Below are 12,270 nucleotides of genomic sequence, written 5' to 3' on the forward strand. Positions count from 1 at the left end.
TCAGTATCAGCATCTCCCAGTATCATAATGTGTTCCAGACACACACTGATCCGTAGTTGTGTAAAGTACAGTAGAAGTCTGTCTCTCCTTTCCAAACCTGTTAAATCATCACCCCCAGTGCTCCAGCCATGTCACGAGAAACATACCACTTAGTCAGAGAGGCACGGTTCTAATACATCAGAATATTTATATCTGAGCCTTCCACAATGTTGTGCCCTGCTGAACGCAGCCCTGCTTTAGAGGGGGGGAGGTCTTGGGGGTGTAGGGGGAGGTCTGGGGGTGTAGGGTGCAGGTCTTCGGGGTAGGGGGAGGTCTGGGGGTGTAGAGGGGAGGTATTGGGGGTGTAGGGGGAGGTCTGGTGGTGTAGGGGAGGTCTGGGGGAGGTCTTGGGGGTGTAGGGGGAGGTCTGGGGGTGTAGGGGGGAGGTCTTGGAGGTGTAGGGAGGAGGTCTAGAGGGGAGGTCTTGGGGATGTAGAGGGGAGGTCTTGGGGGTGTAGAGGGGAGGTCTTGGGGGTGTAGAGGGGAGGTCTTGGGGATGTAGAGGGGAGGTCTTGGGGATGTAGAGGGGAGGTCTGGGGATGTAGAGGGGAGGTCTTGGGGATGTAGAGGGGAGGTCTGGGGGTATAGAGGGGAGGTCTTGGGGAGGTCTTGGGGATGTAGAGGGGAGGTCTTGGGGGTATAGAGGGGAGGTCTTGGGGATGTAGAGTGGAGGTCTTGGGGATGTAGAGGGGAGGTCTTGGGGGTATAGAGGGGAGGTCTTGGGGATGTAGAGGGGAGGTCTTGGGGGTGTAGAGGGAGGCTTCTCAACCCTTTTTCTGTTGACCCAGCAGGCCCTCTGCAGGCTCTGTCTGTCCTCTCCTCTGCTTTTGGATGAAATATTGACTTCACCTGCCAGTTAGCTCCACCTTGCCTTGATCCTCCAGATGCCCCTCACTGCAAAGAGACTGAATATATCCTCCAGATGCCCCTCACTGCAAAGAGACTGCATATATCCTCCAGATGCCCCTCACTGCAAAGAGACTGCATATATCCTCCAGATGCCCCTCACTGCAAAGAGACTGCATATATCCTCCAGATGCCCCTCACTGCAAAGAGACTGCATATATCCTCCAGATGCCCCTCACTGCAAAGAGACTGCATATATCCTCCAGATGCCCCTCACTGCAAAGAGACTGCATATATCCTCCAGATGCCCCTCACTGCAAAGAGACTGAATATATCCTCCAGATGCCCCTCACTGCAAAGAGACTGCATATATCCTCCAGATGCCCCTCACTGCAAAGAGACTGCATATATCCTCCAGATGCCCCTCACTGCAAAGAGACTGAATATATCCTCCAGATGCCCCTCACTGCAAAGAGACCGCATATATCCTCCAGATGCCCCTCACTGCAAAGTGACTGAATATATCCTCCAGATATTCTGGCCCATGAAGAATGTGGCCTTTCCCCCCACAAAGTGCAGGACACCCTTTAGTAACCTGACTATGTTCAGATGAAGCCTAGCTAGTTGTATGTGGACTAGTTAGTGGTTGACTGGGAGTGTGAGCAGTAGGGAGACTAACAGTAGATAAATAGGGTCAAGGGACCTGGGTCAAATAGGATTTGTTTTTCTTTCAAATACTAGGAGTGTTTGATTGAGCAAGGAATTTGAAAGACAAATACTATTTGAACCCAGTTCTTGGAAGAGCATTAAGAGCTGTAAAATGACTAGATCATTTCATTTGGTGTCACTCCTCACACACCCAGCCAGAATGGGGTTAGCTAAGTTCCCATGAGACATGCAGAGTCCTTCATCCACCCTTCATCTACTGTGTCAGTCAGTGAAGCTCATATCAAGGCAGGGAGGTTAATTAATACATGTATTTCTTACACTACAAGTTAACGTTGCCTCTCTATGGTATCTTATCTTATCTTTCTTTTGATTTCCCTTTATTCATCCAGGCTAGTCTTACCAAGAGCGCAAAGCACTGGTGACCTCTGTGGTGTGTCTGGTGACCTCTGTGGTGTGTCTGGTGACCCCGGTCATTCTCAGTAACATGGTCCATGTGACACTAGCATCCCCTGGTCTGGCTGGCTGTGATGACAACGCAGGAGGACGAGAGATCTCACACCCTCTCTTTATTAGCTGTGTCCCCCATGCCATCATGATGTAGTTCCCCCCTCCAGTCTCCACCCTGTTTCGCCCTCGTATGGGGCCCTGACTGGTGACTGCCAGTCTGGCCCGTCACCATCCCACCCTCCCTCTCTGGAACTGGGCTCTCACAGAGCTGTCAGAAAAGGCAGAATCGGCAATATCTCCATTAATCTCCCAAACATAACCCCAAAATAATCAAATGTCCTGCTCCCTGTGTATGGAGGTCATTCACCAATGTTCCTCCCTTTTAATGTGGTTTGTAAAGAAGAAAGTGTTTGGGAGAAAGAGAGACCTGCCTCAGGGCACGTACACATCCGGTTGATATTAGATTGGAGTGGTTAGTGTCAGTATTGGTTAGGGGTTATGGGGAGACTGCATGGTGGCAGCTGTGGGCTCAGACTGGGCACTGATGTGTCTGGAGGAGAAATAGAATGTTCTGGAACCTCACAATCTGTCCTGGGACAGCAGACTGAGCGTAATGCTCTGTGTGTTTGGTCCTAACCCCCTCCTCTCTCTAACTTCCAGCGTCTGAAGAATGAGATAGCAGAAGTGACCAGTGAGATCGAGAACCTGGGTTCCACAGAGGAGAGGTGAGTGTGTAACAGTATGGAATCAGGTTTCCTTAGGGTTCCTTAAGGTTCTTCAGGGTTCCTTGTGGTTCTTCAGGATTCCTTGTGTTTTTTAGGGTTCTTCTGGGTTCCTTAGGGTTCTTCAGGGTTCCTTACCATCTCCTATCTCCGACAGTCCAAATTGCTTCTTTGTTTGTATTCCATTAACCTAGAAAATGACTGTTGTTAAATATTTGCACCTTACTGTCCAGATAGTACCAACCCTCTTCCCCTCCCCAAAACACCACGCACACACATGCACGCACAGGCATGTGCTCACACACACACGCTTGCTCACACACACAATCACACTGCCACATACACACACATTCACTAACTAGTGCTTTTAAATGTTTGATCAGCCACGCCCATCGTGATGGGGGGGGCTATTCAATAATGCAGAGGTGTTTGGGTAGAGCAGACAATGGAGGGTCCCTAGGGAGGGAAGAAGTGAAGGGTACTTTGGAGTGTGGGCCGTGGGGTACTCAAGTTGAGGGGGATCCCACCCCATTCCACCACTCACTTCTTTTTCAGACATACACTTTTGTTTGCTCTGGCCATTTACTAAGTTGTATAAAGAGCTGGCTTTCTGAGTCATCTGAGCCTTTACCAGTCCATGTGTCAAAGACCATCAGGTGGTGAAACTGTTGCTTTTGTTTCTGTGAATAACCAACTCCTGTAGCTTTGGAAATGGGCCGTTGTTCAATAGGGGTCATCTGTTATAACTGACGCTGGGGAGTACTGTAGTTCCCAATGACAACAGCCAAAGGAATAAGTCATCAAAGAGGAAGTCTGGTGACCTTTGGCTAGCCGGGGCAAGGTGACGTAAGCATGGTGACAGTGAAGAGTGCTTATTGTTGAGTCACCATTTCATCTGGAATGTTGTCATCAGTGGCCCATTGGAGCAGTTTTAACTGCCAAGGTGATGACAAAATGTTCAATTCATGAAAGTATTATTTTAACTAATAAGTGAATGAACACATAATATTGACCCAATGTGAGATGAGTAAATAGATCATGGAGATCAATGTGTGTGATTTGAAATGAAAAGACAAATGAAAATATTTACATGGCATCACACAAACACTTATTCGTGGGGCTGTTTCCCAGACCCTGATTAAGTCTAGCGCTGGACTGAAAAGCATGGAATATCTCCTCTGAAAGTGTTTCCCAGACCCTGATTAAGTCTAGCGCTGGACTGAAAAGCATGGAATATCTCCTCTGAAAGTGTCTCCCAGACCCTGATTAAGTCTAGGACAGAAAAGCATGGAATATCTCCTCTGAATGTGTTTCCCAGACTCTGATTAAGTCTAGGACAGAAAAGCATGGAATATCTCCTCTGAAAGTGTGTCAAATCAAATCAAATTTGATTTGTCACATACACATGGTTAGCAGATGTTAATGCGAGTGTAGCGAAATGCTTGTGCTTCTAGTTCCGACAATGCAGTAATAACCAACAAGTAATCTAACTAACAATTCCAAAACTACTGTCTTATACACAGTGTAAGGGGATAAAGAATATGTACATAAGGATATATGAATGAGTGATGGTACAGAGCAGCATAGGCGAGATACAGTAGATGATATCGAGTACAGTATATACATATGAGATGAGTATGTAAACAAAGTGGCATAGTTAGTGGCTAGTGATACATGTATTACATAAGGATGCAGTCAATGATATAGAGTACAGTATATACGTATGCATATGAGATGAATAATGTAGGGTAAGTAACATTATATAAGGTAGCATTGTTTAAAGTGGCTAGTGATATATTTACATCATTTCCCATCAATTCCCATTATTAAAGTGGCTGGATTTGAGTCAGTGTCATTGTCAGTGTGTTGGCAGCAGCCACTCAATGTTAGTGGTGGCTGTTTAACAGTCTGATGGCCTTGAGATAGAAGCTGTTTTTCAGTCTCTCGGTCCCAGCTTTGATGCACCTGTACTGACCTCGCCTTCTGGATGATAGCGGGGTGAACAGGCAGTGGCTCGGGTGGTTGGTGTCCTTGATGATCTTTATGGCCTTCCTGTAACATCGGGTGGTGTAGGTGTCCTGGAGGGCAGGTAGTTTGCCCCCGGTGATGCGTTGTGCAGACCTCACTACCCTCTGGAGAGCCTTACGGTTGAGGGCGGAGCAGTTGCCGTACCAGGCGGTGATACAGCCCGACAGGATGCTCTCGATTGTGCATCTGTAGAAGTTTGTGAGTGCTTTTGGTGACAAGCCGAATTTCTTCAGCCTCCTGAGGTTGAAGAGGCGCTGCTGCGCCTTCTTCACGATGCTGTCTGTGTGAGTGGACCAATTCAGTTTGTCTGTGATGTGTATGCCGAGGAACTTAAAACTTGCTACCCTCTCCACTACTGTTCCATCGATGTGGATAGGGGGGTGTTCCCTCTGCTGTTTCCTGAAGTCCAGGGTCTCCCAGACCCTGATTAAGTCTAGGACAGAAAAGCATGGAATATCTCCTCTGAAAGTGTTTCCCAGACCCTGATTAAGTCTAGGACTGAAAAGCCTGGAATATCTCCTCTGAAAGTGTTTCCCAGACCCTGATTAAGTCTAGGACAGAAAAGCATGGAATATCTCCTCTGAAAGTGTTTCCCAGACCCTGATTAAGTCTAGGACAGAAAAGCCTGGAATATCTCCTCTGAATGTGTTTTGTAGTGCAATAATACTTTCATGAATTGAACATGTTGTCATCACCTTGGCAGTTAAAACTGCTCCCATGTAATCTGTATCCAGGAAACCAGCCCTGACAGCATCACAGATGGGGGATACAATAATAATCTCTAATTCATTTCATATTATTCAAATGGCTACCCAGACTATTTGCATTGACCCCCTTTTTACACTACTGCTACTCTCTGTTTATTATCTATGCATAGTCACTTTACCCCTACCTACATGTACATAGTACCTGGATGAACCTGTACCCCTTCATATTGACTCAGTACCGGTACCCCCCCACATTGACTCAGTACCTGTACCCCCTCACATTGACTCAGTACCTGTACCCCCCCATATTGACTCAGTACCGGTACACCCTCACATTGACTCAGTACCGGTACCCCCTCACATTGACTCAGTACCGGTACCCCCTCACATTGACTCAGTACCGGTACCCCCTCACATTGACTCATATTACCTGGATGAACCTGTACCCCTTCATATTGACTCAGTACCGGTACCCCCCCACATTGACTCAGTACCTGTACCCCCTCACATTGACTCAGTACCTGTACCCCTCCATATTGACTCAGTACCGGTACACCCTCACATTGACTCAGTACTGGTACCCCCTCACATTGACTCAGTACCTCTACCCCCTCACATTGACTCAGTACCGGTACCCCCTCACATTGACTCAGTACTGGTACCCCCTCACATTGACTCAGTACCTCTACCCCCTCACATTGACCCAGTACCGGTACCCCCTCACATTGACTCAGTACTGGTACCCCCTCACATTGACTCAGTACCTCTACCCCCTCACATTGACTCAGTACTGGTACCCCCTCACATTGACTCAGTACCGGTACCCCCTCACATTGACTCAGTACCTCTACCACCTCACATTGACTCAGTACCTCTACCACCTCACATTGACTCAGTACCGGTACCCCCTCACATTGACTCAGTACCTCTACCCCCTCACATTGACTCAGTACCTCTACCCCCTCACATTGACTCAGTACCGGACCCCCTCACATTGACTCAGTACCGGTACACATTGACTCAGTACCGGTACCCCCTCACATTGACTCAGTACCGGTACCCCCTCACATTGACTCAGTACCTCTACCCCCTCACATTGACTCAGTACCGGTACCCCCTCACATTGACTCAGTACCGGTACCCCCTCACATTGACTCAGTACCGGTACCCCCTCACATTGACTCAGTACTGGTACCCCCTCACATTGACTCAGTACCTCTACCCCCTCACATTGACTCAGTACTGGTACCCCCTCACATTGACTCAGTACCGGTACCCCCTCACATTGACTCAGTACCTCTACCACCTCACATTGACTCAGTACCTCTACCACCTCACATTGACTCAGTACCGGTACCCGCTCACATTGACTCAGTACCTCTACCCCCTCACATTGACTCAGTACCGGTACCCCCTCACATTGACTCAGTACCGGTACCCCCTCACATTGACTCAGTACCGGTACCCCCTCACATTGACTCAGTACCGGTACCCCCTCACATTGACTCAGTACCGGTACCCCCTCACAATGACTCAGTACCGGTACCCCCTCACATTGACTCAGTACCGGTACCCCCTCACATTGACTCAGTACCGGTACCCCCTCACATTGACTCAGTACCGGTACCTCCTCACATTGACTCAGTACCGGTACCCCCTCACATTGACTCAGTACCGGTACCCCCTCACATTGACTCAGTACCGGTACCCCCTCACATTGACTCAGTACCGGTACCCCCTCACATTGACTCAGTACCGGTACCCCCTCACTTTGACTCAGTACCGGTACCCCCTCACATTGACTCAGTACCGGTACCCCCTCACATTGACTCAGTACCGGTACCCCCTCACATTGACTCAGTACCGGTACCCCCTCACTTTGACTCAGTACCGGTACCCCCTCACATTGACTCAGTACCGGTACCCCCTCACATTGACTCAGTACCGGTACCCCCTGTATATAGCCTCCTTATTGTTATTTATTGTGTTACTTTTTTCTTTTACTTTAGTTTATTTAGCAAATATTTTCTTACTTTGCGTTGTTGGTTCCGTGTATGTGACAAATCCAATTTAATTCGATTCTATTTGACTTAATGTTGCAGGAAAAACATGCAGAGGAACAAACAAGTGGCCATGGGCCGAAAGAAATTCAACATGGACCCTAAAAAGGTGAGTATCAAATAGACCAGGGCTGGTTTCCCAAAAGCATCGCAGCACCAACATCATATTCATTCTATTGAAACTAAATGCACGAAAGATGATCTTAGTGCTACGATGCGTTTGAGAATCCCAGCCCAGGGTTATTCACATCTGACCCTACGAGGTCCGGATCCTGCTGGTTGGGTTCTATCTGATCATTATTCCACCCACCTGGTGTCCCAGGTCTAAATCAGTCCCTGGTTAGAGGGGAACAAGGAAACAAGGCAATGTAACTGGCTTCCAGGTTCAGAGTTGAATTGGAGGGAAATAGACATTCTGAATGTGTCCTGTGGGTTTGATATAGTTGTGCTGTTCCAGGTTGTGGGTTTTTTGCATTACCACTGAGCCAACTCTCAGATCTGACAATGTGTGGAGAAGTGTTTGACATTTCAGGAACCACAATAACAATTGTAGTGACCTTAACCAAACGCCTAGCAACCTCATCAATCAGGAGGTTCCATCCTCTTGACATTATGGTATGGATCGTACCCGTGTTTGAGTCTCGGTCGGGATCACCCCCGATTTAGCTAAAATATGATTTCAATCTTTTGATATGTGCCGCACGGCTACAATCAATACGACCTGGAACGCCCCTGTTGTAACGAGGGTCTGACACGGGATATATGTTGTATTTTCTCAGGGGATTAAGTTCCTGATTGAGAACGACCTGCTTAAGCACACCAGCTCTGACATCGCCCAGTTCCTGTACAAGGGGGAGGGGCTAAACAAGACCGCCATCGGAGACTACCTTGGGGAGAGGTCAGTGGGGGCAAGATGCATGCTACGTCTCTTTATGTGGTTGTGTCGGGGGGGGGGGTGCTTGTCATGTTTGTGTTTCTGTGTGTGTTGTGTGGTTCAGAAGGACGTCACTTATTTCCTGTCAAAGATGTCCCATTTCCAGATCACATACTTTCCTCTGTCAGGTTAGGCACATCCCCTTTCCCCCAACGGCCCTTTCCCCCCAACGGCCCTTTCCCCCCAATGCCCTTTCCCCCTTTCCCCCAACGGCCCTTTCCCCCAACGGCCCTTTCCCCCCAACGGCCCTTTCCCCTTTCCCCCCAACGGCCCTTTCCCCCCAACGGCCCTTTCCCCCCAACGGCCCTTTCCCCCCAACGGCCCTTTCCCCCCAACGGCCCTTTCCCCCCAACGGCCCTTTCCCCCCAATACCCTTTCCCCCCAATACCCTTTCCCCCCCAACGCCCCTTTCCCCCAAACGCCCCTTTCCCCCAACGGCCCTTTCCCCCCAACGTCCCTTTCCCCCCCCAACGGCCCTTTCCCCCCAACGCCCCTTTCCCCCCAACGGCCCCTTTCCCCCCAACGCCCCTTTCCCCCCAACGCCCCTTTCCCCCCCCCAACAGCCCTTTCCCCCCAACGCCCCTTTCCCAGAGCTGAGTTGTGTTTATTAGGTCATGAACACCACCCAGATATCGTCATGCTCTGTCCAATTGGTATAAATAGATTTCTGATTCCAGTGGGGGGAGGGGCAGACTGTGTGTGTGCTCTCCCTGATTGGTCAGGAATCCCCCAGGGCAGAGCTGGTTTTGACCCTGTCAGGGATAGGTCCTGGGAGGCCTCCTGTCTATCTCAGGGGGAGTATCACTAACTCCAAAGGCCACAGATGTCAAGAAGAGTGATGTCATGCTAGAGGTGTCACCATGTGCGTGTGTGTCCCTCCCCAGTTTTTATTGATTGTGTGAGCATATACATACGTGTGTACGAGCATTTGTGTGTCTGGCTGTGTGTCTAAATGTCTGTGTGTTTGTCATTTTTTGTGTCTGTGTCTCTACACTCAAATAATTGAACAATGATTTCAGAAAATCATTACTAAACAAATTCTATTATTTTCCCTACAGAGATGAGTTCAACCTCCAGGTCCTCCATGACTTTGTGGAGCTCCATGAATTCACCGACTTGAACCTGGTCCAGGCCCTGAGGTAAGAGCCTCCCAGTGGGGCTTTATAACCATCCAGGCCCTGAGGTAAGAGCCTCCCAGTGGGGCTTTATAACCATCCAGGCCCTGAGGTTAGAGCCTCCCAGTGGGGCTTTATAACCATCCAGGCCCTGAGGTAAGAGCCTCCCAGTGGAGCTTTATAACCATCCAGGCCCTGAGGTAAGAGCCTCCCAGTGGGGCTTTATAACCATCCAGGCCCTGAGGTAAGAGCCTCCCAGTGGGGCTTTATAACCATCCAGGCCCTGAGGTAACAGCCTCCCAGTGGAGCTTTATAACCATCCAGGCCCTGAGGTAAGAGCCTCCCAGTGGGGCTTTATAACCATCCAGGCCCTGAGGTAAGAGCCTCCCAGTGGGGCTTTATAATCATCCAGGCCCTGAGGTAAGAGCTTCCCAGTGGGGCTTTATAACCATCCAGGCCCTGAGGTAAGAGCCTCCCAGTGGGGCTTTATAACCATCCATGCCCTGAGGTAAGAGCCTCCCAGTGGGGCTTTATAACCATCCAGGCCCTGAGGTAAGAGCCTCCCAGTGGGGCTTTATAACCATCCAGGCCCTGAGGTAAGAGCCTCCCAGTGGAGCTTTATAACCATCCAGGCCCTGAGGTAAGAGCCTCCCAGTGGGGCTTTATAACCATCCAGGCCCTGAGGTAAGAGCCTCCCAGTGGGGCTTTATAACCATCCAGGCCCTGAGGTAAGAGCCTCCCAGTGGAGCTTTATAACCATCCAGGCCCTGAGGTAAGAGCCTCCCAGTGGGGCTTTATAACCTGTACAAATTGCTTCTACAAATCACACAAACACACACACTCAAAACGACTCTGAGCCAAAGCACAGACTTCTATCAAAACCTCTTCCTGATATAGAATTGTCCTATACTTACCTAATGTTGTCATTATCCTCCTGATATAGAATTGTCCTATACTTACCTAACGTTGTCATTATCCTCCTGATATAGAATTGTCCTATACTTACCTAACGTTGTCATTATCCTCCTGATATAGCATTGTCCTATAGTTACCTAACGTTGTCATTATCCTCCTGATATAGCATTGTCCTATAGTTACCTAACATTGTCATTATCCTCCTGATATAGCACTGTCCTATAGTTACCTAACGTTGTCATTATCCTCCTGATATAGCACTGTCCCATAGTTACCTAACGTTGTCATTATCCTCCTGATATAGTATTGTCCTATAGTTACCTAACGTTGTCATTATCCTCCTGATATAGTATTGTCCTATAGTTACCTAACGTTGTCATTATCCTCCTGATATAGCATTGTCCTATAGTTACCTAACGTTGTCATTATCCTCCTGATATAGTATTGTCCTATAGTTACCTAACGTTGTCATTATCCTCCTGATATAGTATTGTCCTATAGTTACCTAACGTTGTCATTATCCTCCTGATATAGCATTGTCCTATAGTTACCTAACGTTGTCATTATCCTCCTGATATAGCATTGTCCTATAGTTACCTAACGTTGTCATTATCCTCCTGATATAGTATTGTCCTATAGTTACCTAACGTTGTCATTATCCTCCTGATATAGTATTGTCCTATAGTTACCTAACGTTGTCATTATCCTCCTGATATAGCATTGTCCTATAGTTACCTAACGTTGTCATTATCCTCCTGATATAGCATTGTCCTATAGTTACCTAACGTTGTCATTATCCTCCTGATATAGCATTGTCCTATAGTTACCTAACGTGGTCATTATCCTCCTGATATAGCATTGTCCTATAGTTACCTAACGTTGTCATTATCCTCCTGATAAAGCATTGTCATATAGTTGCCTAACGTTGCTATTAATCATTCGATGTTTGGGTTATTGTATAGGTACACTCCCTGGAAAAGACGCTAGTCTACTTCCTGTTTCTGTAGTGAGGCAGCTTGATGTAGAGGTCCTGGATGGCAGGCAGCTTAGCCCCAGTGATGTACTGGGCCGTACGCACTACCCTCTGTAGTGCCTTGCGGTCAGAGGCTGAGCAAATGCCGTATCAGGCAGTGATGTAACCAGTCAGGATGCTCTCCATGTTGCAGTTGTAGAACGTTTTCAGGATCTCAGGACCCATGCTAAATCTTTTTAGTTTCCTGAGGGGGAATAGGCTTTGTCGTGCCCTCTTCACGACTCTCTTGGTGTGCTTGGACCATTCTAGTTTGTTGGTGATGTGGACACCAAGGAATTGAAGCTCTCAACCTGCTCCACTACAGCCCCGTCGATGAGAATGGGGGCGTGCTCGGTCCTCCTTTTCCTGTAGTCCACAATCAGGTTGTTATTCTGGCACCACCCGTACAGAAACAGGAGATAGACTATCCTCCTGTCTATGGGGTATACCTGTACATCAAGCTGCCTCTCTACAGAAACAGGAAGTAGACTATCCTCCTGTCTATGGGGTGTACCTGTACATCAAGCTGCCTCTCTACAGAAACAGGAAGTAGACTATCCTCCTGTCTATGGGGTGTACCTGTACATCACATTTCACTAAGTTAGATAAAGAGACCTCCAGTCAGTGCATTTCACTAAGTTAGATAAAGAGACTTCCAGTCAGTGCATTTCACTAAGTTAGATAAAGAGACCTCCAGTCAGTGCATTTCACTAAGTTAGATTAGAGACCTCCAGTCAGTGCATTTCACTAAGTTAGATAAAGAGACTTCCAGTCAG

General features: G+C 48.1%; 1 protein-coding gene across 4 annotated transcripts in view; it reads left to right on the forward strand.

Moving 5' to 3' along the window:
• LOC109879557 (cytohesin-1) overlaps nucleotides 1–12,270 on the forward strand; it is a 118,650-nt gene that overhangs the window by 82,468 nt on the left and 23,912 nt on the right. For all 4 annotated transcript variants that reach the window (XM_031816551.1, XM_031816549.1, XM_031816550.1 and 1 more), the window contains exons 3-6: nucleotides 2,662–2,726; nucleotides 7,561–7,627; nucleotides 8,298–8,416; nucleotides 9,511–9,591. In XM_031816551.1, the coding sequence (XP_031672411.1) occupies nucleotides 2,662–2,726; nucleotides 7,561–7,627; nucleotides 8,298–8,416; nucleotides 9,511–9,591 (332 nt within the window). The remainder of the gene's footprint in view (nucleotides 1–2,661; nucleotides 2,727–7,560; nucleotides 7,628–8,297; nucleotides 8,417–9,510; nucleotides 9,592–12,270) is intronic.

The sequence above is a fragment of the Oncorhynchus kisutch genome, unplaced genomic scaffold (genome assembly GCF_002021735.2).
Source record: "Oncorhynchus kisutch isolate 150728-3 unplaced genomic scaffold, Okis_V2 scaffold819, whole genome shotgun sequence".
Classification (NCBI taxonomy): Eukaryota; Metazoa; Chordata; class Actinopteri; order Salmoniformes; family Salmonidae; genus Oncorhynchus; species Oncorhynchus kisutch.